General features: G+C 36.4%; 1 protein-coding gene across 8 annotated transcripts in view; it reads right to left on the bottom strand.

Moving 5' to 3' along the window:
* Positions 1 to 26,861, bottom strand: part of ATP9B (ATPase phospholipid transporting 9B (putative)) — a 290,806-nt gene that overhangs the window by 26,224 nt on the left and 237,721 nt on the right. For all 8 annotated transcript variants that reach the window (XM_038389752.2, XM_043508242.1, XM_043508239.1 and 5 more), the window contains 4 exons: positions 22,360 to 22,472; positions 17,252 to 17,500; positions 5,043 to 5,204; positions 1,719 to 1,811 (listed from right to left, as the gene is read on the bottom strand). In XM_038389752.2, the coding sequence (XP_038245680.1) occupies positions 1,719 to 1,811; positions 5,043 to 5,204; positions 17,252 to 17,500; positions 22,360 to 22,472 (617 nt within the window). The remainder of the gene's footprint in view (positions 1 to 1,718; positions 1,812 to 5,042; positions 5,205 to 17,251; positions 17,501 to 22,359; positions 22,473 to 26,861) is intronic.

Here is a 26,861-nt window from a genome sequence, read left to right as displayed (position 1 = left end):
GGGTGCTGAACACCCACTGGCAGCCTCCCATCTGCTCTCCCCCACAGCACCTCCTGCCCACTGGTGGGCCCCGCGGATCAGCACTTCCCCCACCCTCCCCAATCAGCTGTTTCACGGTGTGCAGGAGGATGCGGGGGAGAAGCGAGGATGAGACACACTCAGGAAAGGGGGCAGAACTGGGCAGGAAGAGGGAGGGTGGGAGTGGTGCAGGGGCAGGAAGAGGTGGGGCGGGGGTAAGGTCTTGGGGGAAGGGGTGGAGTGGGGGCAGGGCCTGGAGCAGAGCTGGGGGTCGAGCACCTCCCGGCACTTTGGAAAGTCGGTGCCTGTGACTGCAGAGAGACGTGAAGTTGGATAGAACAAAGTACTAAAGAATATATTCTAAAGCACAATCTTGCTCTAGCAAGATGTACTACAGTAAATAGACTTATAGTTTCCCCCCATCTTTAATAGTCATGAATTTCTTCCCGTAGTTATTTATCTGGAATAGCTAGAGACTGAATCAGAAAAAAACCTTCACTTTGGGTCTCCTATATGATAACACAGTATGCTATTATTAGTTAGGTCACTTGAATTCCTACGGTAATTTTTTAAATAAGGAGACTTCCTTTTGATTGAAGTTTTAGAATTGGTTATACTAATCTTTTAGATGGTTAAAGCATATACAATTGAGCCAAGCAATGACTGTCAAGGAAATATAACTTCTTTGTAGCAAATGCATTTCTTGCTGATCAAAAGACTACACCCTAAAAGTAGTCTTAAAAAAAAAAGCATAAAACAACTATCTTAATGAAAAACTAGCCTGATGCTGCCTGTCTGGTGCAAAACACTTATTGATTTGACCTCATAATGTTAAATAAATTAAACAAGTATTTTACAATTAATTGTGTATCATTATCGCCAAAAGTAATTTTTATGACATTTTGCTAGGTCTTGAGGGAGTTTACTTTATTCATGTCCCTGATTAAATCAAACCGCCCTGAAGCAGATATTGATTCATATTGCCAATACCATTATGAACATACATGGTGTGATCATTGTATTACCATATCATCTGTATGCAGGGTCAGATTAGGATGATTACTGGTGCCTAGTATAGCAACACAGTGGAAAATATTTAAGCAGTTTTGAAACGTAATCTGTGCAAATAAATATATATATGGAGCTTATATTACTACAAAATTATGTTTATACACACTTGGTTAAGCAAATTTATTTAATTTTGGCTACATCCAAGATACAATACAAGATATTTCAGGATTCCCAGGATTTCAGGATTCCCAGACAATTGTAACAGTAAAGTGACTAATAGGTGCTATATATAGAATACTTCTCAAAAGTATTTGGGTTTTATGTGTACATTTGTTTTGGAAGGGACATTCAACATAACAAATATATCCCTAGTCTTAGGTTGCTACCTTGTTCAGTAAAACTGTTACCTCTGCTTTCCTTTCTGGTTTATACAAAATTTGGAAAAAATTGCAATTCCTTAAAACCTATTTATGATACAATTAATTGCATTTCACAATCCATTACTGCTTTGATTCAAGATTTCCATTTCTGAACCTATTCCAATAACATCTGTGGTAAATATTGTGGTTTCTCCTTCTGTTCTTTGCAAATTTCAACTACAAAATATTTTCCCATGACAAAATAAAGTACTCAGTCCCTTCTACTTAATTTTCTGCTTCGTTCTACTCAATTTTCATGATATTTTTTACCTCTTCTTCTAACCAGTCATTGTACTGTACAATGGTGGACATTGCGACATCTGCCCCTTTCATATAAAAGGTGACTTCCCCAGTAGATTCATCCTGCAATTTTAGAAAAACAGCAGAAGAAATATTTTGTCCACATTGTTTAATCAAAATGACCATAACGACAAAACTATCTTCTTATACTCTGATACGGTAAATAAATTTGAAATAGCAATAGCAGTGACCATCCCCCTTAAACATATACATAGCACCTTTCATACAAGTTCTCAAAGCACTTTACAAAAAGGTCAGCAAGTTTATTACCCAATTTAATTAACTTTATCCATAAAAATGTGCACATCTGAGCCTATTGGGGCATATTCACAACTACAATCCACAAACTGATAGGGTAAACCGACTGCACCACATTGTATACATTGAGAGAAACTGTGGAAGAGAGGTAATGTCCCAAATTTTCAAAAAATGATCTATAATTTTGGGGGTCTCAGTTTTTGAGAGCCCAACTTTACATATCTAAGGTCTGATTTACAGAGGTGCTGAACACTTACAGTTCCAAATGAAGTCAATACAAGATACAGGTGCTCAGCATTTTTGGAAATTAGTCCTTAAATAGCTAAAATTTGGTTGCCCTAAAAATGGAGGCAAAATTACAGGGGGTCACTTTTGAATAGTGGGCCTAAATGATTTGCTCAAAATCACAAAGTGCATCAGTTACAGAGTTGAAAATAAAGCCTGGATTTCTTAACTCCTAGACTCTGTTCTAACTACTGGAAGGTTCTGCCTCTTTTATGATATACAGCACAAATACATTTCTGTATTAAAGCTGACACCTTTCCTTCAGATACATAAGTCTTCACATTAAGATCATACGTAGGGCTGGTGATTTTAGGTTTTAGCTGATAACACTGACAAAACACTCCCAATTAAAAAATAAAATGAAAAATAAAATGGGTGTTTATCCAATAAACACTGGAAAAACACTGGAAATGGTTATTTGTATCTAAAGGCCTATCTGCATGGAGCAATAACATGGACCCCAGTAACAGGGGTGTGATTTATAAAACACACAAACATGTTGCACATTAACTGGCCTATGTGGCCCATGCTAGTGTGCACTAAAGGTTCCCTTGTGTGCTTAAACGTTGTGCTGTTTGAAACAGTACTATGTTAAAGTGCACCAGGGAACATTATAAAGAGATACTCAGAGTATACTACCATAACGAGTAATGTATGAAACATACATTTCTCATCACTTTTTCATACTATGAAAAAGCCCTGAATTTTGGACACCTAAATAAAACTCCAAAACAGCTAAAAATAAATGAAGCCCTAAAGAAAAGAAAAACCAGAAGCCCTAATTATACATTATTATTTGTATAGTATAAAATGTAGGCTAGGTGATTTGAAAATGGAAAGAGGACAATATTCCCACCCAGAAGTGCTTACAATCCAGTTAGACAATAGAAAGAGGAAGGTTGGAGATATTGTACACTTCTTAAAGAAGTTGCATTGTATTTTAATGAAAAAAATTTGATACAATGATACAGTAATACAAAGTCACATAATATCTCTCAAATCATTATTCCACAATTTACAAATCACTTTCTTAATAAAGTCTAAAGATATTTTTGCGCAGATGCACTTCCCCAAAAGTGACTGGTAATATAATTACCAATTAAACTTTATGACCACAAAATATTGCTAAACTTTTTGTAAAGTATATTTTATTTTACAACCAGGTTCTAAAAAATCAAAAATAGACAACAGAATTGTCAGCTTTTGAGGTCAGTCCTTTTGTAGCAAAGTATTTCCATCTACATCTTATAAAAACAATCCTAATTCAATTTATTCTTCCTTGTATTATTATGGAGTATTTTTGGTTGCTGTGGTTGAGGTTGTTTCAACATTTCCCTTAGGAATCTCTATTTTTAGCACTTTGGCCTGGATCCACAAAGGGACGTAGGTATTGCAATGCTGAGTGCTGCAATGCCTACCTTTTAGGTGCCTATAAAAATCACAGGAACAATACTACAATCCACAACACCTGAAAATGGAACAGCTTCAACAGGAGAGACCGAAGGAGTCCTACATCAGAATATTCCATAGCTCACTTGTTAGACCATTCTCCTGAAGAATAGGAAATCCCTATTCACATCACTTCTCCCCCCTCAGGCAGAGGAGGAACTGAAACTGAGTCTTCCATATCCCAGGCAATTGCTCTAATCACTGGGCTATAAGTTATAAGGTAGGCACCACCACTACCACCAGCCAGATTTTGAGTAAGACCTACTCTAGTAGGTGGCCTCTGAGCAAGCCTACCTGATTGGACCCTGTACATGAGACAGGCGGGTGAATGCCCATGTTCCCCTGGTTTGTGGACCACTCTGGGGAGTAGGAAAGAGATAAATGTCTAGAGTGGGGCAGCAGTGTGCATGCCCAGATGTAAAAACCTTAGGTGCTTAGAGATTTTTTACCCTGAAACTTAGGTACCTACAGAGTTAGGAGTTATGAGGATCACAGTGAAGACTAAAACTGGGACATGTATGTATAAACCTCGGACTTAGGGAATGTTTAAACTGCAGTTAGGCACATGGCTGGCCTATGCCAGCTGACTCGGGCTTGTGGGGCTCAAGCTTAGGGGCCTGTTTAACTGCTGTGTAGACTTCTGGACTTGGAATAGAGCCCGGGCTCCGGGACCCTGTGAGATGGGAGGGTCCCAGAGCTTGGGCTCCACCTGAGTCCGTAAATCTACATTGCAATTAAAGAACCCCGCAGCCTGAACCCTGGGAGACTGAGTCAGCTGGCATAGGCCAGCCCTGGGTTTTTAATTGCACTGTAGACATACCCTTAGGCACCTAAGATCCTTTGTGGATCTGCGCCCTTGTGTCTCAGCCACTGTCAGTCACTAACTTGCCCCTGTATATTAAAGTACATTTGGTACTTGAATATTACTCTTAAGTCTTGGAACTTTAACAGAACTATAATAGGTACAATGGGGAAATTAAAACTGGAGTTTTAGGTTGTGATTGTGAAAGCTGTTCTATACATGAAGTATTGAAGTCAATGTGGCCCCATATTGTTGGAGAGTTCCACCTAAATGGAGCATCTTGCAGCAGAGACTGTCTTAATTTTCTAAAGTATCTTGTTGAATATTTTGTTGATAAATGAGTGCTATTTACAAACCTTCCAAGTTTTATATTTGAAACGTTTGAAAAATATGTAAACTATCCATACTTTGAAATGTTATATTGAGTAAACAGGTACACTGTAAAAAAAAAAAAGCTCTTAGTAAAAACAAACAATTTAAAGAATATTCAAAACATTTACCCGGACTATGATTCCCATGCGTTTGCTCTCAGATGTGAAGGGGAAAACTTGCAGAATATAATATGTCAGAATCTGTCCTCCTGGAGTCTTCAGTTGCATTGAAGTGAGATCTCTGTTAACCAGAGTAAGACCAACACTCTCTGTCCATTGTACCAGAGCTACCTAAAGAAAAGCACGTCAAAGTGTTAAAGGTCAATTATACCCTTGTGTAAACTACACTAAAGCCAAACAACTGACTTCAGGTTAAAGGTCAAGACTCTTCCTAAGCCACTAAGAAAAACAAACCTCATGTACAGTGGAAGAGAATTTAGGCATGGAAATATTTTTGTATAAGATGAAAATATAACAATATGGGTACATGTATTTTTATAAATTCACTATAAAGCACATAAACAGATTTATTTGAGTTTACTTCTCATGCACAGAAAATTATTTACTGAAGAGAGGTTGTATCATCATTAGAGTGTACTGTGCAGAAATATTTTCCTGTAACGGTTCTAGTACTAAAATGGATTGTTGTTTCTAAAGGAATGTGTTCATTTAGAGTTAACAGAGGACATATCAAAGGGTGTATGCAAAACATAATACAATAATAAATCTGTTTTCTACAATGTTCATAAAAACATTAATAAAAACCCAATGAATACAAAGTAATGGGAGTAATTCAGTGTTAAGCATTTTTTGTAACTTTGTAGTTTCATAGATGTTTACTTATTACAATTTTTAAACAAACAAAAAGCTTGTGTTACTTAATGTTTTTCAGCATACTGTAGTCACTTAAACGTACAAATTGATTACTTTTCTTATAAAATGTACTATATCAGGGTTTCTGCCTAGTAAACCACATATGAAACAACCCTTTACAAATCTAGATCAACCAAAAGTGCTTAGAGAAGTAGTCTATTTTCCTTAGGGTGGTGATGGGGGGACTACTGCATTGTACAAATTTAATAAACACTGACTAAAATTAATTCCATTGCATCTTAAATACACACCCTAGGGAACTGCAAAATAATGATGGAGAACTTCATATTTTTCCTCTAATGAAGCAGCATTTTTGAAAAGTTGCTAAACTTAGTAGCATGCTACTTATCTTCTGTTTTGTGCACAATGTTCTTTAAATACTGTGGTATTCTATTTTTCAATAGCGTTATACTGACCATTGGAATTATTTAGCAAAAAATGGTTAAGTTAGGAAACCTGCTTTATCACTCTTTGATATACAAAATCATTCCATAGTCTTTTATTGGGTAATATATGCGAAAAGATTTATCCTCCAAAATTCTACTCCTCTGCCCCCTCCACATTTATCAAACCTCACCAAGGGCTGAATTAGGTGTCTAATTACCTTTAAAAATCTAGCCCTAAGTTTTTAAGAATGAAACTGACTATTGTGCTGAGGGCCTACATAAGTGGGTCTTTGTACAGGGCCTCTGCATTGGAGTCAATTTCGTTCCCAAAAGTTAAACCTAAACTGGCATAAAGCAGTTCTGAAATCTTCAGCTGGCGTCAATTGTCATGGCTCCATTGACTTCAGTGGAGTCATGACAATTGATGTCAGCTGAGAATCTGCCCCAAGGTGAGTAGATCACTTTATGTAGCCCCTTATGGGAAGTTAAATTAGAAGGAGGTGGCCTGAGTGCTCTGTCTAACAAACTAATACAGGATATTGTCAGTGCCTGTAAATTCACTGTAGCACCAATAAATGAAAATAAGGAAAAGAGATAGTTACTGGAGGAGAATAAGAACATTTTAAAAACAACATTTTTAGTTCCAAAATCACAGTGAAAGTCTATTAAAGATTTTCTTCTACAATAAAACTACCACATAAGCTGCAAATGATCCAATACTCCCTAGGTTAATTTTCAATTTTCACAGTGAAAGGTTACTATTACATTCTGACCTGTAAATTGCATCTTTCTGCTAATACCCTATCATCTCATTTGTGTCCCTTTGCAGCTAGGACTTAAGTGTTCTATATTTGGTGACTCACATCTGTTTATTATTTAGTTCATGCTTGGCTTCACAGACCATTTGAGTTAGCAGTTGGTAACACAGTCATTTTAGATTATACCTGGGCTACAACTCTATGAAGTTTGTTTAGAATTGATCACTAGTGGTACTGTAATCTAGCTGGATAATAAGGCACAAGAGTCAACTGTGTGGTTGAAAGGCTTCAGTTTAACACAATCATATTAACTTTACATTGGTACCAGGCAGTTAAAACATGTGTTTGACCAACAGGACTCTGACAGTATCGAGAATGATATTGTTAAGTCCTAGCTTCACATACCCAGAGTTCTTTAACATTCCTAAATTGATTCCCCAAATATTGTTCTGTGCATGCGAAAACAGTCCTCTGCAAGATTTCTTCATGCCTGAACTTGGTACTAAAGGACCAATTTCCATCAAAGGATGGCTTAACTTCACTCTTCTTATCTTCCTGTTTGCTCCAACTCTGTATTTGGGTTTCAGTCATAGGCAGCTTGGGGGTCCTTGGGGAAAAAGTGTCAAGCTCTTTCTGAAGAGTTAAGGATTGCTGTACAAAATGACCAGCAAAAATCTGGATTAGCTGCAAAAAGGGATTCAAAGCAGAGAAGAATGCTTATACAGGGAAAGAAATTTTACTAAATAGGACAGTGTGGGCAGCGTAGTCACTAAAAAAACCGAAAACAAAAACCACACACCGCAGGCTACAAATTATTTTAATTAGAGTTAGTCTTAGTTGTGTTGTGTTTAACTTTACCATTTGAAGATTTTAACTTCTTTAATATGCTTGATTTTATACTTATATCATTATACAGCTGAACTGCTCTTTTCTATTTAGTGTCAATTTGCGGTTTGGCACATCAAATGTTTTGGATCAGATAATTTGTTTCTTTAGAAAAAGTGGTAAGAATAAATATACACTCTCTCAAGTTAAAAATGCATATAAATGTTAATAGTTCAACCTTAAAAGGACACAAACTCTCTACTTTTTAAATATAAAACAGACACTTTATTCGCTTATGCTAAGATTTTTAAAAATAGGAGTCTAATCTTGGACTCCTAAATTAATGTTTCTGCACTTAAATAAGTGGTCTGATTTTCAAACATGCTGAACATTTGCATTTCCTTTTGATGTCAATAGAAGCTGATTGGTTTTCATAACTTTTAAAAATCAGGCCACTAAATTAGTATCCTAACTTTAGGCTCCTATTTTTAAAAATTCGGGTGTTAGCATATGTTACAGATGTATATACATAGTGTATTTAGCAAATATACGTACTATATTTTGGCTAACTACTATGAGAATTTGGAGTTCTTATTTTAGGTACCACAGGGTTCCCATATTTTCTGTCATAGTAATAAGAACACATTAAAAGTGACTAAAAATAAAAACAAACAATATTTAAGTTACATTCCTTATTTCATACACTTTGACTTTTATGAAAATTAGATTTGAATGATATACTTGGTTTTACTTTTTCAACTGAACATTAGTTTAATATATATATTTTTGAATGCAGAATACCTTTGGTTAATAGACATTTCAGTGCTAAAAATATAATGACCAGCTGCAATGTGGGGGAGAGGAAGGGGAGATATATAAAGAAGTATTAATAGTAGAATTGGCACGAAAAACCAAACTGGGTATTTGTGCAAATACTACTTATGTGGTGAATACCAGTGGAGGGGCAAGAGGAAAGGCCTTACCAAAGTATCCCCTTTCTTTGGGGCAGTTGGACTCAGTTGCCACTCTTCTGAAGTTTACTACTGTAATTCTATTCCCTTTGGTCTGCATCACTCTTCTGAAACACTAACAATAAAATTCACTTGCTCTGTAGTTTCTGAAGCATGATGCATTTTAGGGTATAAATACCAGGGAAAGCCTGAGAGCACGAAGTGAATGAAGCTTCACCAATGGAACACGATTGAGAGGAGCTGCTGGTGACTGCTGTTGCCACCAAGGTAGCAGAATGTCTCTTTCCCTATCCCTTCATGACAATTGGGAATGAGCATCAGAAACAGGTATTACTTTTTTCTTTATGTATTCATTTCAAAATTAAGCTGTTCCACTAATCTATGTAGTCATAACAGTCATGTGAATTCAGATGTGTTAATTTGCTACCCGTGGTTACCGTTCCATCTAAAATAGTCTCTCTGGCTGTGGATACTGTCCGTCTCCATCAGTAGCGAAATAGTATCTAAAGCAGCATCAAGTGGCTTCCCAGCCTTAAGGACAAGCAATAAAAGTGATTTTACCAAGTGCTTTTAAGGCAAAACCAAATACTTTCCTTGGCATTTTGAAATGGGATAACTAAGGAACAGGCATGCCAAAGCTTACAAAAAAAGTTGCCTGCAACCTAATCTCTGAGGAGGTAGACCCATATCTAGGATATAGTGACCCTTATAACTGTTACTCTTATAACAGTTGTACTTAGCTTGAACAGCAAAACCAGACTAATTATGCTTACCTCCTTTTGTAGTGTTTTAACTGCTTTGAGATTTTTTCGTAAGAAAAAAGCACTACACTGTGTGCAATGCAATGTACAACGACTTGGTTAGCAAGCACAATGGGCTAACAGGTTAGGCATTAACTGCATTACAAAGAAACCTGCACTTCAAGTTGGCATTTAATTTAGTAGGACGTTTAGTAGTTTTACCAACATGAGGAATCAAGGCAGACTGTACTATGTATAACTGTGTGGTTGACTTAGTGAATGTGTATATCTTGTGAGGTACATACAAAATGAGGCAGGGCTCCACAAGTAGCTCCATTAGTAGCTTGCACAACACTGCACACTCCTTTCATTTAATAATTTGGCAACCTAGCCATCCTGTCTACTTAAATATTGTATCATTTGCCTAACAAAAGCACAAAATGAAAGATGTAAAACTAAACTGGAAGTTTCTAAAAAACTCCATAAAAATAGATAAGGTTGCTAAATGAGAACAATGTAGTTACCTATCTCATCTGTCACAAAACCCTAGTATTTTTTAAAGATAAGAAAATGAATGGTTAAGGACATCATAAATCTTACATTGCATATACAACCAAACATTATTCTAATCAAGTAATAAAATGCATATTTTATAACACAGCTATCTTAACTCTATCCTAAAATAAATACTATTCTTTCATCAATCTCAAAATATAAATAGCCTTTTGAAAAAGAAATAATGTGTATATGTGTACACAGTTGTCACACTGATCAGCCTGAAAAACTCAACCTACATAATTTTATTATTAATCACTAATTTTCTCTGTTTTCCCCACTAAACTTCATCTGTAACTTTATTCTTAGGAAACAGCAGTAACAAATTATTTACTGCAAAATTATGCATGTCAATTAATACAGATATTAACTGATAATATTTCGTATTTAACCAGTTAAGAAAGATACTTTAAAAAAACTCCCAAGCTTCAAGTCAATAATGTTATTAGTCAGAGTTAAGGTTGATGTTTTTGATGAAATATGCATTGTTCAAGATATGCAGGAGAATGAAACACAGACCCAACAATGGATTTTTAAGTGCAAAGCCTAGCCATTTGGGTGGGAGGAAGAGTCAGAGAAGCCTCATCTCTTTTCCTGTCTCATCTTCACAGAGGCACAATCTTCATATGAATTCTGGGAAGAAGAGGTAGGAGGAAGGCTTCAGAGTAACTGAGCCTGTCTTTCCCTTCCCCTCTCACGAGCTCAGGAGTTGTCTGATCCTCAGCTGCCTAGCCAAACATCCCATACCTGCTGAGACTGGGGACACAGGGCGTTCCTTTATAACCTGATAAGAATAATGCATTTGCTTATTAGTTCTGGGGGTTGCATAGGATTTGTTCTTAACTATTCCTCTCAACATTTTTAAGTCATTAGGTTTTATTCATGATGCGATATTTAACTTGTGCTTATGCAGTTTTTTTTTTTTAAAGGAAGCTGTCACACTGCCAACCCCTATGAATCCTTTGTACCACTCCAGCAATGTAGAGTAGCTGGAAATGCAATATTTCGGTACAGTCGGTCAGAAATCCAAGTTTCCATTTTGCGGGAAAATCTGACATTTTGAATTTTCCTTTAGTCCTGAACTGGGAGAAAAAGTCAGTATTTTGAAATTTACTGCAGAATGGAAATGGCTAAATATTTCATTTTGGAAATATCAAAATAACTATCCAAATTTTTGGTTTTGATAATGTCAAAACATTAAACTATAAAATACATATACAATAAAATACTAAAATAAATTAAAAGTTAAAGAAATAAATCAAAAGTCAGAACAAAAAAGAAAGTCTAAATGAAATATTCCATTTTGATTCAAATTTCAAAAATTTTCTGCTGGAAATTTTATTCAAATTGACACATTCCTGTGAAATGTTTTGATTTTGAGAAAATAGCATTATCCAACAGAAAATTGTTATACTGACTTTTTTTCAGCCAGTTCTCATTTCTGGTTACCTGGAGATCCCCCCTGATGTATCCAGTTCTAGACAACCCTCCCACCCCCACACTTGGCATAGGGGACATAACCAAGGAAGGGGAATATCTGGAGCACTGCTGTGTTTTGGAGTTCTCCAATTGCTAGAATGGCCCACAGAGGCTGTTACAGCTTGGTGCAAGGTAGGGTATATCTACATTTTGAACTAGGGATGTAATTTCCAGTTTGAGGAGACATACTCACATTAGCTGTAATCTAGCTACTGTGCTAAAAGTAAGCATAGCCACAGCAGCATGAGGGACTAGCTGTCCCGAGTACACATCCATCGGAGACCCTAGGATGTATTCAGGGCAGCTAGACCCTCTCACAGCTCCAATCACAGAAGCTATACTTTATTTTTAGCGCTAGCACAGGTATGTTGCCTTGAGCTGGGAATCATACCCCCAGCTCTAAGTGTATACGTACTCAAAGAGATACCCTAAGGTTGCTATTACTTGCTTTAAGCACTGAATCAGATGAAGCAATCCCAGGACTGAGGGCATAAAGATGGCATGTAGCTATCTCCCCTCTTGGTTGCCTCCCTTCTTCTCCCCACTCCCTTTTGGCTCTGCACAGTGAAACATATGGTTGGATACAAGGATACAGCCCACTGCTTTGGGTTTTGCAACGGATTATATCTAGATGGCTTTCTATAACATAGTTAGATAGCTTGGGTAAACTGAGATAAAGTTGACCTATGCATGTAAACTTTTGGATGGTGATCTGAATCAAACATATCCAATATTGTATAAAGTGTACAATATATCCCAGATTTAAACTGTTGCCTCATCTTGGCAAAGAGAAAACAATACTATGTTTTTTATGAAACCACGTTCAAATACCTCTTCGGACAGAGGCATGTAACTACTTTAAATCTTTCAGAAAATATTTGCTCAGTGTACTTTATAGCCCATGAACCAAACTCCACTTTCAGTTTAATCAGTATAAATTGCGAATAACTTCACTGCAGCCAATAGAGTTACTTTCAATCTACACAAAATCAACCTGATATACAAAAGATACACAGGGTATGTACATGCCATTTTAAAATTAAGACTATTCTTTGAGAATATATGGAGATGGGGGGAGAATTTTTTCCACTGTTGCTCTCCTACTGAGTGTTTCCAAGCGTTCAAGTTATTTTCTGTAAAGATTTGGGGGAATTCTCCCCACCTGTTCAGCAACAGTTCAAATGATTCCAATTAGCAGTGAAAAATACTCAGTGACCACATTCCTTTGTTTTACACATGATGATTTAGTGATTGACATTTGTATTTTATGATTTTTAATTAGGAACATTCATGGTTAAATATAATCAAATTATTAACTTAAAACGACAATCCGATCATCTGGGAAAATGCCAGTCAATATTCAAGATAGGGCATGGAGTAGTTATTCTTTGTGGGTCTCGAAGGTCAGAGAAGTGATGGTTTTATGCTACTGAATAATTTGCTCTTCACAAATACATTGACAAAACAACACAATTAGTTTTGCTTCAATAAGCACACACTCTAAAATGAATTAAACAATACAACATGTCATATTTTACAGCTTTACTTTTGTAAACACAAAAGCTGCTTCACTATGGGCATATCATTTTCCTTTTCAAATAATCAGCTTTGTATCCTTGTAAATAATATTAACAACTCTGTGGTCTCTTGCACATTAACATTTGAATGAGATGACTGACCATACCTTAATGTAACATTTAAATATTCCAAATGTTGGAATTAAATGTTTGGGAGTATAACAATGCAGGAAAAAGCATAACCAATAAATAGCTAGTAGATGAGGGTAAGCAGTCCTTAAAAATCAGGACATATCAATCTTTCTTGACCAAAGGAGGCCAAAGGTCTTGAAAGGCTCCTGTTCGTAGCATGCCTCTGAATTACTTGGGTCCGTGACCTTTGTACTTTATTGCTCTACCTACTTAGTTTATATCCTTTTATGATTGTTCATTACATTAGATTAGCACTGGCTTTCCACAAGTGATGTGGACATACACTTATGACAGTTGAGCAAGAGTTGTTTTAGATTTTGTCAATGGCTTTCCCGGTGTGTACACATTGTTTGTTATGCTGTAGCTATAGAGGACAGAAGTGACAGACAAATGAAACTTTCCACTTTCAGGGAAAATGAAATATTGATCACTTATCGTAAGAAACAATGAGCCTCATATAAGTAGGGTTCACATTAAGAATACAAAATCAGTTACTTATCTCAGGCTACTCTAACACAATGATTACATATTTTATGGTGAATGTATCTACTCCTAAATGTTCATTTCTGTCATGATACCATATATAAATGGGATTATGAAGAATTTCAAATGAATTCGTCATGTCAACTCATTAACGCTGTAATTTGTTTTCATTAGACTATTTAAATGTTTCCTGTGTTTTCCCACGTGGAAGAAAAGTTTACAGTTAAACTGTCTATAATTTTTCATGTAATGTCTCTTACAAAAATGACAAACACTAGATTATATAAGACAGAAGGCCACCAATAAAATAACAAATCTCTTCAACAGAATACAATCACTCCAGATCCATAAGCAAAATCTAAGAGAGCAGACTTGTAATAATGAGGAAGTACAACGTATAAAGCTGGTTAAGTCTATTAAATGATAATGTTGTTTATTAACAAAATATGTTGTGATAGGTCAATGTTGAGGTTAAACAGAAAACATCAATCGAACCATTTCCCTAAATAAAGCTCCAGGGTGCAATATTCAGAGCACTTTATTCAATAAAAAATGCTTTTAAAATGGTACTTTGGTGATTGGGAAACACTGGCATCATCTGTCAACCTAACTGCAGGAAAGTTCAATAAGCTAAATAATGAACCATTCACATTATTTTCCTTAGGCTCCAGTGATTTGCAAACATTGCATCAATAGAGCTCTTTAAAAAATTATGATAAAGACCTCCCAGTCTTTCACTTTCAGCATTTTATTCTTTTTGGTCATGTTGCAATGTTTACATTATTTAAATGTTTTTGTGACTTCATATTGATATTTTACCCAATAGCAATATCCTATTAAATTAAAAGATATGTGTTTGATGTACTAATTTTACTAGTTTCAAAGACAGGCAAATTAATTTAAAAAGATTAAAAAAACACTTAGGGCTGTATCTTCAAAAGACGGTCGGTGAGTGATTTTGCTTCATTAGTTTGTAGTTTGAATTCTCAAGTTTGGGTGATTGACTACATGGCCCTCCTAAGATGTACAACTGCCTCCTCTCCCTTAAAACCAGCCTACACCATGCCCCCTTCCAGCCTCACATTGCCTTCCACTACTTCCTTCTTCCTATCCCCTTCAAAATGTGAAGTCTCATTCCCATGTGAAGCAACTCGCTCACACTCAACCAGCCAGTTATTTTGATCCAGTTCTCTCTCAACTGGAAAATCTCTCTTCCTGCTCCTCCATCAGCTTCCAGTCCTGTTCCTAAGCCACCTGGCCCAGCATCAACACTTTCCTGTGATTACATTCCCTGCTGCTCCTCTGCACCATATCAATAACACAGGGCCTGCTTCTTCTACCCTCCGAGCCCAGCATCAAGCTGATAAGCTCCTGATTTCCTTTTGATCCTCCATCTACCATTTGTCTTTTCAGCACCCACCAAACTGCTCTTCCTCTCTGCTAGGTCAAATTTTTACCTGTCTTCAGAAGTCAAGCACTTTCATGTTATCCTCAAATTCTTACACTTGCCCCCATCCACTAGACGAAAGTGGAGCTGTGCTCTTCTACAGCAGGTTTTTCAGGCTCCACACCACAACTTCCACATGGGCACAATTTGCAAAGGGTTACTACCTAGGTTTCTGTTCCTCTGATTTAGGTCATTCTTTGTTTCCAGGGTCAAAGGAACATTACATCCTTAGTCATCTGCTCTTTATATTTAGTTATTTTCTTATCTAAAAAAATCCATTTTTATTATGTTTTACAGTATCTTTCTGCCTCAGTGTATTGAGGTATTTTGTAGCCCAGGATCTGATCCAGCAATCAATGTTCAAATATGGTAACACAGATTATATGTTTATAATAAATTCCAAACATGACTGGTATGCATAAACACATTTCTGCTTATCTCTATTTATCGAGATCACATACATTACGTAAACCCATAGAAATGCCTACAACTGATTGTGGATCATTGATATTGGGAATATTGATTATATACCCAAAGCATGATGTCTGAAATCCTACCTTGATTTTAATCTTAAGGAAAGGGATGAATGCCTTAGCCAGTTATCCATATGGGTTCAGTTTACTGAACCTATGGACAGTGATTATAGCATATGAAATACCCATAAGCCTTGCTAGTTGGCTCTATATGAAACACTTGACAGCAAATATAACGGGGACCAAGTTTCCTAGAAATACTATTTGAAGTTTGTTTTTACACTGAAAAAATGTGGCTTGAGCAACTAGGATAGTGCTGGTATTTTATATGATGAACACTTGATGGTATTTTATATGATGAACATTTTATATGTAACACTTAAAGCAAGCACAGTAAAATATCTATCCCAGCCTCTAGGCACTATTAACACTTCTATAAACATACAAATCATATTTGATTCCTCACATTTGCTTATGGAGATCCAAATTAGGATCAGAAATATGTTACTTTGTATTTTTCTTCCTCAGAAAGGGTACAACTAATATATTTCTAACTGTCATTCTATAGGTCACTTTATTTCTATGGAATTTTGAATTCTGAGCCTTGTGTCACCGAGCCCATGAATATATACTCCCTTGAAGAATTTTATCAGCTAACATGGATAATATGTTTAGGCCCGATTCAAAAACACATCCCTATTCAGCGCAGCACTTAAGCATGTATTTAACTTTGATCAAATGCAGAGTATCATTGACATCAATGGGACTTGTGCTTAAGACTTAATTGATTTAAATGGAACTTTATCACATGCTTGAAGTTAAGCATGTGCTTATGTCCCTTCCTGAATTTGAGCTTTAATTTGTGCTGAACATTGTAAAACTTTGGCTAAATCCAAGGCTTTCAAGTTCTCTACTGTTGCTTGAACTAAATGGCCTCTATGCATAGATGTTTTTTTTAAAGCCATTTGTGCACCAAATGAGTAGTGTCACCCACTGCTCCACCCATGTTTGTAAGGGGGAATCTGTGTTTTTGTCACTGAGAGTCTAGATTTGTATCCCTTAGAACAGGGGTTCTCAAACTGGGGGTTGGGACCCCTCAGGTGGTCGTGAGATTATTACATGGGGAGTTGCGAGCTGTCAGCCTTCACCCTAAACCCCTCTTTGCCTCCAGCATTTATAATGATATTAAATATATAAAAAAGTATTTTATTTATAAGGGGGGGACGCACTCAAAGGCTTAGTATGTGAAAGGGGTCACCAGTACAAAAGTTTGAGAACTGCTTTAGAATGTCTGTTGCATGAATATATTCTGGAGCAAGGTCCTGAAAACCAATTTACATACCCAACTATTGATTTTACAAGTGCAGTACTTTCATATCAAACCCACAAAATTGATTCCACAACTTGATTCAGTCAAATAGTTCAGACCACCTCGAAATACAAAATATCAGACCTTTCCTCCATCAAATCAGCATATTAATTTCTTTCCTCCATGTGTTTGTAATAATCAACTTTTTTCGTGAAGAACTCCTCCCCCCAATATGAATTCACTCGAAGTTCTGTTCTTTTGTTATATAACTTTTTTTTAGAAACTCAATGTTACTTACAAACTAAAACATTTTAAACATGGCATACTAACCTCATCAGGACTAGAAGCCTGGTAAGTTCGATTTTCATCACTGAAGTTCTGATCCACTTCTGCATATTCTGTTTCTCCAGTCACTCCAGCATGGGATTCATACACTGGAGTCACATTATGACACAAAGCAATAGCTTTCACTGCTTCATGTATCCGACTGCTGACAGTCTTGCGGACCTTGGGTGCTGAAGACTGCACTTTTCTGGAAGGTGTCGAGCTGGTACTATTTCCACTAGATTGGGAATGCATCTTTAAAACATAAAAAACAAACATCCAAGGCAATGAATAATGAATAAATCCAACAAAAGAAAGAAACTAGATGAATATCAATATACACCTGAAAAGTCACCTCTTGAAAACAACTGTGTGAAGAAACTGGTTTCAATCTACTTGTGAGTTCTATGCTTGTGATCAAACCACCATTCCAATAGTTGGCAGCTTTTGGCTTTGAAGAAACCCAGGAATATGCAAGTGGTGTTGCACCTCAATGCTGATCTATACTGGCAGAGCAATGTGCATATGCAGACACATCAACCTACTATGCCTGTCTCTTTCCAGACCTATCAATCTCTTACTTTTTATGCATTTTAGTTTGAGTCTACATGCATTAGCAGATTATTGAAAAATGCATTTGCTCTTCTATCATCTGATAATGTATTATAATTATTCTATTCTAGTTTTACAGGTCACCTTTCACAGGACTTTAAAATACCTATTCAGTCAACAAACAAAGTTAAAGCAGGTACCTACTGAAAGGGGATACTTAAAACTTTGATCCCTGATACTGTGGGCCATAGAGCTCCTACTGTGGGCCACAGAGCTCTCCTCTTCTCTTATAAATCCCTCCTTAAAACCCACCCTTTCCTACAATCCCTCAAAATCATGAGCCTCTAATTCAGTCCTTTTAGATTATAAGAACTGCACCTTTAAGCCAGTAACTAACTGGATGTGCACAGAACCACCGAAATAATGACGTAAGTTTTTTCTCTATATTTCTTTCTTATCCCATTTCTCTCCATGCATGTTGTTTTCTCTCTTAAATTCAGTCTTTTTGTGATCAGTTAAGAGTATAAATTCTTTAGGACAGGGACCATGGCCAAGATTTTGAAAAAGTGACTAGTGTTAGTGTGTGCATCAAGTTTTAGGTGCCCAACTAGAAACATTTAAAAGGAGCCTGATTTTCAGAGGGTGGATGCTCAGGCCCCTTTAACACATATCTAGTTGGACCCCCAAAACTGAGACACCTACAAATCACTAGTTATTTTTGAAAATCTTGGCCCATGTCAATGTATTCGTCTCTAAAGCACAATTCACACCTCTGGAATTATATATAAATTACTGATTTTACCTATTAATGAGACACATTTCTATATGAATTAATCTAGTTCATGTAACAGTTGCTTTTACTTCAGCATGAAAATTTTCCTGGCTTGGGCAGGACACAAAAATCTAACAATGTAAAAGCTACCCATTTGGCAGGTAGCAAAGAGAATAAGAATATCCACTTCATTTTAAAATCATGTTGCTGTTACAGTAACCACCAATTTAGAACCATATTTTATGTCATGCTCCAGCCATGCTCAGCTGAACCTGACTGCATTTATCTCTGAGGTGAAAGAGATTATATTTGGTTATTAACCTACTTGGGAAGAGGCCTTTTTGGTCAGGTTATGAAATGATATCCTCCCTTCATCTCACCAGTACTATCCAACACTTTTCTGTTCACTTCAGAGTAACTCAGAAATTCTCTTTAGAAACCAAGACTTTTTTCTCTCCCGACTGCATGTACTGATCTGCTGAACCGTGAACATTCTGCCCATCAAATTACAGTGCTGTCTAATAAAGGGTTTAACTTTCTGCTCATCTGGCACTGTTTTTCAGCTACTGCTTTAAACCTCTGCATTTGCATTCTGCTAACACTGATGGCATTACAGCTGCAAATAAATTAAGCTGATTTACTCCTTCTGAATTATGTTATGTTTATTGATGCTTGTATAATTTAATTTCACACAAATTCCATTAAAGATTATGCCCTCTATCACAAAATGCTTCCAGTGGGGAAATATAATCAGGTTATAATAGATTTGTGTGTTGCATTACAGTGGACCTACTAGACTATTGTCATCTTAATAATAAAACAGAACACAAACAAGGGATAAAAATCAATGTCACATAAGAACCGGTGTCTGTCTAACTGGCAGCTTTTATTACCAGAGATTAAATAAAAAAACCTCACTATACATTTCTGATTGAAACAACTGTTGAATAGTTTATTTGTATACAGAGGTTCCTTTATTTTCTGTTTGCAATAATTGCTAGCAACATACAAAATAATTAAAACATTATTTAAATGTCATTAAGTTATAATACACAACACTGAACTAGAAAAGAAGTTCTATAAAAATAGCAAAATTGCTTTCTACCAGATAGTAACTGCTAATCTGGATTTGGAAAATCCTTGTCCACACTTTGAAAAATAAACACATTTTTCTTCTTCTTCTTCTTTTTTTTTTATTTCAGAGGTAAATGCCTCACAATTATAAATATTCAGTCTGTCGCACAGCAGCAAATATTAAAAGTTTATTACAATGTAAAATTAATAAACTAATATTTTAGGTAATATTTAAGGTAATTAGAGATATTTTTCCCCCCAAAGTGAATTTAGTGATCACGAATAGACCTCTAGGTTAAAACTGTAGTTCAATCTCTACTTCCAGTCAGCCCTACGACTCTCTGCTGAGATTGACAACTGTAATTGTTTTGTTGTTGTTACTGTAGACACCTAACATGATCCACTAGGACTAAATTCTTTTTACATAAGCCACCTAACAGCCATCAGATGGCAATGCCTTTCAGTCACTGTTATTCAGGTCTGAATTTGGACTGTTGATCTTGAGGAACAAAAGCTCTACATCCCATTACCAATGTGTATTGTTCCATAATAAAGCGATTGTTTAACATAGATACCAGCTAAGTAAGCAGATATATTGATCAGAACATGCAGGAGAATAAAGGTATAGTCTAGTGAATGGATTTAAAGCTGCAGTCCACAACTTTATTTGTTTTAATATTAAAGGGGGGTTGTGGTGCCTTTGTCCAAAATTCTTCTTCAAGGTGACCCATGGAGAGGCTGGCACTTTGGGGAGCCTGTCCTAGTATCCATGGTTTGGATAACGTTTGTTGTTGAATGTAAAATGGATGAGTTTGGTGACTTTTTTGGGGGTGGATAGCTGAGTGTTGTCCACTGTCTTGTAAATATTTGAGACAGACAGCTATGCCATCTTTGTGAGGGATGTTTATATATAGGGAAGTGATATCCATGGTGGCAAGGATAGATTTGTGGTTTGTTACAACAATCTGTAACCCACTAATGCCCATTTTTGTCCCATGAGAGGCAGAATTGTACTCCACTCTGTTTTAAGCTTCCCCTAGCCCAATTTGTGTGTGTGTTTTGGACAAGTGGAGAAAGGAAAGGGAGGTGCTAGAGGCATGCCTATCTCAAACCAGGGATGATGTCAATGGGCCACTTCACCTTGAATGATCCCTCTGATCTTGTATTTAGCTGTGATGCTCTGAATATCTTTAACAGACCTGAAGACAAGCTCGGTGTAGCTTGAAAGCTTGTCTTTCTCACCAACAGATGTTGGTCCAATAAAATATATAACCTCACCCACTTCGTCTCTCTAATATCGTGGGACTCACACGGCTACAACACTGCATATATTGACATTGACATTTATTAGCCACTGTCTCCCCCACCTCTCCCCTTTTAAATTTTTTTTCAAGGTACTTTCATCTTTCTTATCCTTTCCAACCAGGCCTCCATGATGCTGTGAGCAAGGGAAAAAACAAAACAAAACCAAACCCCACAACCACCACAAAATTGTGCCAATCTTGCCCAGAGAAGGAAAAATATCTTTCCTGATCCCAAAATGCAATCAAAGTTAGACCCACAGCAAGCCTAGAAAAACAGCTCTGAAAACAACAAAACTATAAGGCAAAATGGATAGAGCAGCTTTCAACTGCAAGGATGGTTGCTGCATACCCAGGAATGCTTAAACTTGGTGGGTGAGAGGGAATGCATATGTGTGTTCACTGGAGCCAACCGGCTTCCTTATGCCCTCCCCCAAAATGGTCACTGGGTAGCAACAGGAGGCGGAATTCTACTCCACTCTCTTTTGTGCTTGCCCTAACACAATTTCTACGTGTATTCTGGGCAAGTGGAGAAAGGAGAAGGAGGTGCCAGAGGCATGCCTGCCTCCAAACAGGACCCCAACAGGTGACCATTCCCTTGACAGTCCAATCAATAACCTTTACCCCTCACACCAGAAAATGGGAAAGGGCATCATAGTGTTCATAGTGATATCCACAATATCCCCTATCAGAGTGTGTACATGCACAATTTAGTTTCAAATGGGATACACATAATAGAATATACTCATTGCTGAATGTATCTGGAATTATCCTGCAGGGACTCGATCAAATAACCTGTTCTTAACTACGTTAGGTTCCCCCACGTTTTTCTTTTTTTTAAAAACTATGGATTTTTAATCCCTGTTAAGAAATTTATTTAATAGAGTATTCCTTTTCCTACTGCTTCCATCCTTATCTTTTTGACAAACCTTTTTTTCTTTATTGCTTATGCAAGTGAACATGGCTTTACAATGTTTATGTCTTTGTGATGAATATCTTCAAAGATGCAATTAATCTCATCACCATTGTTCTAGATTCAGTGTTATCTTTAATTTGTGGTCAGTTTGCTGGATGGCTTTCTGTCTATGGGTAAATATACCAGAGAAAAATACTGAATTTTCATCAATTAATAGTAGTGGATAGAGGAAGAGTTAGCTTCCTAACAGATAGCAGGCTATGAGAGATGTTTGGAATCAGGCAGGAATTCCATTCCACATTACAGTATATTAATTTTAGGGAAGGCCAAATTGTTGCCTGAAACTAGGACCCTGAGGACCTCCCTTTAAGGGGGAAAAATAATCTACAAATGGGAAAACTTTCACATCAATTTTTTAGACCTAAAAAACATGGCAATGCCCCATCAACACTAAGAAAACCTGTCAATATAAAGGAAAATAAGTTATAAAATGAGATACCTGTGAATATGAATTGATAATGTGATTCTGAATTTCATCCATTGTGTCTGTCCCATAAGAGACAGTACCCAGATGGAGGCGCTTAAATATCATCTCATTCTGGGTAAGTGTTCCTGTAATAAAAATATCAGAGTGATCAGAAAAAAGACAGTACTATGTAAGAGATTAGTTTGTAATATTTTGTTCCTTTGGGGTGGAGTGCAGCAGATTATGAAGGAGTATCCCAAGAGCCCTGAGGACTTTCCCATTTTGTTATTTTACAGATATCAGTAAACCATTGACAGCTACTGTACTTGCTGACAAGGGGAACTGGAAAAGATCCCTTTGAAGCACATCATGGCTATTCCTTAATGGCCAAAAGAGTTATTCCTGAGCGAAGCAAGCTGAGAGTCAGAGTAAGCTATCACTCTTTATCCCCAACTATTTGCACTGACAGCAGGAGACTAATACTGGGACTAGAAATAAAGCTCAGGTATGTCACAAAACAGCAGAGAGCACCATCAAAAGGCCACAAAACAAGCCAAGTTAGGCCTTTTTTGGGTAAATGAGTCACGAGGAATTACAATCAGTTAAGTTAATTTAAGAAATTTAGTGCAAAAAAATCAGGGTTACTCATGCTGGAGGAGTCATCATATCAAACTTCAATTTGGAAGCAACACAACTGGATATTTGTCCCCACTGGACTGATAGAAATGATCTAGACCTGCCTCAAGCAGTGACATTTTCATCTCTAATGAAAGTGAAAAGTAGTCTTCAATATAATTTTTTTTTTAAAAAAGTAAAAAGCAAAGGGGAAAGAACTAGGATGTGTGCTCAAAGGAGCTACTGGGAAATAAATGGGGAATTATTCCACAATGAGTATTCTCCGTTTGTTTCCTTCTTACTTTCTCCCTCCACATAACAGCGTAGATTTACCAAAGTTGTTGCATGTTAATGTTGCTGATGCTTTTGCCTTGGGTCTACAATGATGTGGGGTAGAGGGAAAAAAAATAAAAAGCCAATATGTTAAAAGGGAGGCGGGGAGCTATTTGAGGGAAGGCTAATTTTTACAAGATTGCATGGTTGTATTTAGAAATCAGCCTTAATGTTAAAAATACTATAGCATTGTAGTGCCTAGAGAAGCATACAGAGAAGCCTCATAAGAACTTTTCTAAAATTAAGAAGGGGTATAATGTCATGGTGTGGGGAAAGACTAAATTTTCCAATGACCCAGAGAAACGGCAAGGAGAAATCCAACTATGCTGAGAGAGCAGTGATACAAACCACTCCACAAACTGGGAAAGATAGTGGTTTTTGGTGAAAGCCACCCAGTTGTGGAACTCCTGATCACAGAAAGTCAGGATGAATCCATGTCTTATCTCTTTGTAGAGCTCAATGTCAAAGGCATATTTAAACAGGGCTTTATCTATAGAGGCAGCAGAATTCTAACTGCTGAGCTTTCCTTCTTCTATAGATACTTATTGCCTTCCAAAAAAGACCCATATATTAAAACTTCACCAAGAGAGAAGCAGAGAAGATGGCCCTACCAGGAAAACATAGAAACCTTGGATATCTTGTATATGGCATCTAGATAACATTATGACTAGTGCTTTGAAAATACAAGTATATGTATGAAGAAAAAAATCACAGTGGGGTGCCTAAAAATTAGTCACTCCAGAGCAATTGCAGTACTCCAGTAAATTTCTAGTTCTAAATACCTTCATGGTAATAACATATTGCCACAACTTAAACGTACTTAAAATGGATTATGCTTGGAGATCTAGTTTTTAATATTACATTTTCTGTGACAACTTGAGCCACAAAAAAAAATAAAAAAATTGTCCAGTTAAAAAGTCTATGTATAAATAACAAAGATAAAAGACATACAATCTTGAGGTATCTGCATCTTTAAAGGTCAATTGCAACACTTTGTATTTGGCCAAAGGGTAAAAAAAAAAAAAAAAAAAAAAAGAAAAAAAGAAAAAAAAAAAGGGATGTTGTGTATCAAACATGCCTCTTACTACATATTTCTAAAACTATTCCATGATATGTATGAAGAAAGACTTTCTGGCAAATAGAGAGAATCAAAGTTGTCTAGAATAGGTCATTGGAAATTAACACTTTTTCTGAATTTGACGAATTTAGCCTGTAACCGGAGTAAGCCTGGAATTTCAGAATCAACATAAATTGTACGTTTTCAGAGACCACTTTATATCTGTAAGGAACTATAGGGTGTCAGTCATGGAGTGACACTTTATGTTCACCACTGACATCCTTGATTTTTAGAAAGCTCTAATTGAAGCGTGGGTGGTTCAGGGTTCCATGATGAAGCGTGACAGGGTAGAGAGATCATCACAGGCTAGGTTCTTCTGTTAGGCTCATAGAAAGATCATATATCATTTGTTATCTAAGCCTTACTGAAAGTGAATAAAATAAACTACATTTTGAAAATACAATCAGCCAAACTGGAATTAATTTAGTGTGCAGATATTTCCATTACATTCTCTTTTGCTCCTTGTGAGCATTTAAAGAGAGGCCCTAAGTTTCCTCTCTTGTGAGGCTTGAAATATAAAAATATTTGTGTGTTAAAAGGTTAAGAATAATGCTTCTGAGGTTTATTTTAAAATCATTTTTGTGTATGATGGTAGATAACTAAAAATCCACAAATAATTTAAAAATACAGCAAGGAATGCTTCACACTAAGATTTATTCCTATTTGTAAATGCTTATTTTTGATATCCTGTCTTTGTCCCAGTATGACAGTGCAACACAGCAAGTCATAGGAAGAGAGTAAGTTAAAAGCATCAGACACACTATAATTAGTGTTTAGAAACTAGAACTTGTTTAGACAGTTAACATCCAGTTTATGCATCTGATATAGGGTACTTCCATTAGTGCTCTTCAGTGATATAGTCATGCTGTCACAGTCACAAATCTTCCTTCCCACTTATACACTGCAAATCTACCACTCCTCCTGCCTGGTAATATGTGAAAAATGAAATTTTATCTCAATTTTTGGGTGCTTGTATCGTATGGTAACAATTAGATCATCATTCACTAAGATATTAAGAACACACACATTACACGCTGGGTATTAATTCCAAATAAATTGTAATTTTCTCTCAAAATTAACCAGAAAGGCACTCAGGCTCCCTTTTGCTTAAATATTATCCAGAACAATTGCATATATACAGTAAAGTTAAAAAAGGAAAAATTTTTAAAGGGTTATTTATGTTGAACATGTCAATTTTTCACAGAATTTAGATACAATTAGTCAAAATTTATATAAGAAATAGAACATTTTCAAGTGTAGCTGGAAAGTAGCACACAAAGAATGAAAACCTGAGGGAACCATTAAAAAATAATTTGTAACTCACTTATCTGGTTGTCATATACAAACTGGTTTGCAAGGAAACTCTCAAAGACTTTAAGGCAAGTAAAGAGAATTTTTTTTTGCTGTCATGCTTTATGGGCAACATTTTATGAAATAAAAATACTTATTTTATGTTTTCCCTTCAAAACATTCACATTTACCAAGAGATTATCTTTTTTTGGTAACTTTATTGAATTTCAGAATTTATGCAATCATGTTATGCTTCAAGATATGAAAACTCCACTCCTGACTTGCATTTGGTGACTAAGCATGAGGGACTAAGATATTAGTTTCTGAAGAATTTAAATTTTCATTTTAAAAAGCTAACTTTCTTGTCTTAATGGCTATAAAGATAAACTTCCAACCGTTAACTGATGCAGTGTTTTCTTCCTGAATCTGTAGACAGACAATGCCAGTATCTTTCCAGTGCCCACATTGCTATGAGCGTTGGAGTATGCAGGCACTGGAATTATAGTGGCAGGAGTGTTCCTCCATATTCCTTTCCCCCTGTCCCAGCCGCCTTGTTTCTCAGAAAACAAGATGGGAGGGAAGGGTAGATAAACAGAAACCTCTTGCCTTCCCCTTCCTCTCAGCAAGCAGAAGGCTTGTGGAGTAGAGCTCTGTACATCCTCTTACCTTGCAGCGATCAGCAGATGTGGTAGGTGGAGGGAAGGATGAAAGAGGACAACTGAGTCCTAAAACATAGAAGTGGGCTTTGAAGTTCCAACAGTCCTGACTCAATACTTGCACCTCTTATACTACTCATAGAAGGAATGCCATCTTCCCTTTTCTTTGATCATAATAGTAAAAACAATTTTTGGCAGTTTACTTTTAGGTATCTTAGATAAATTTTTAGTCTCTGTTCAGAAGTCTAATCCAGATGGAAGAGAATAAAAAGATGAAGAAATGATAGAGCTGCATGGATCTAATTTTACTGTGTCTGCTCCCAAGATCTAATATTTATGGCTCTACACTCAACTGTGAATTGTTGCAAATTCTAGCCATTGTGACGAAAAACAGAAGAGAGTTTTTCGACTTTTCAAAAAAGAGAAAAACTTTGTTTTTTTGTCTTCCAAAAGAACTTCAGACACTCCTGTAAAGCACAGTTGACCACCTGAAGCTGAATGTAAGCCAAAAGTCCATCCCTTGT

The sequence above is a fragment of the Dermochelys coriacea genome, chromosome 2 (genome assembly GCF_009764565.3).
Source record: "Dermochelys coriacea isolate rDerCor1 chromosome 2, rDerCor1.pri.v4, whole genome shotgun sequence".
NCBI classification, from domain to species: domain Eukaryota; kingdom Metazoa; phylum Chordata; order Testudines; family Dermochelyidae; genus Dermochelys; species Dermochelys coriacea.
This window is presented reverse-complemented; position numbering and strand designations above follow the sequence as displayed.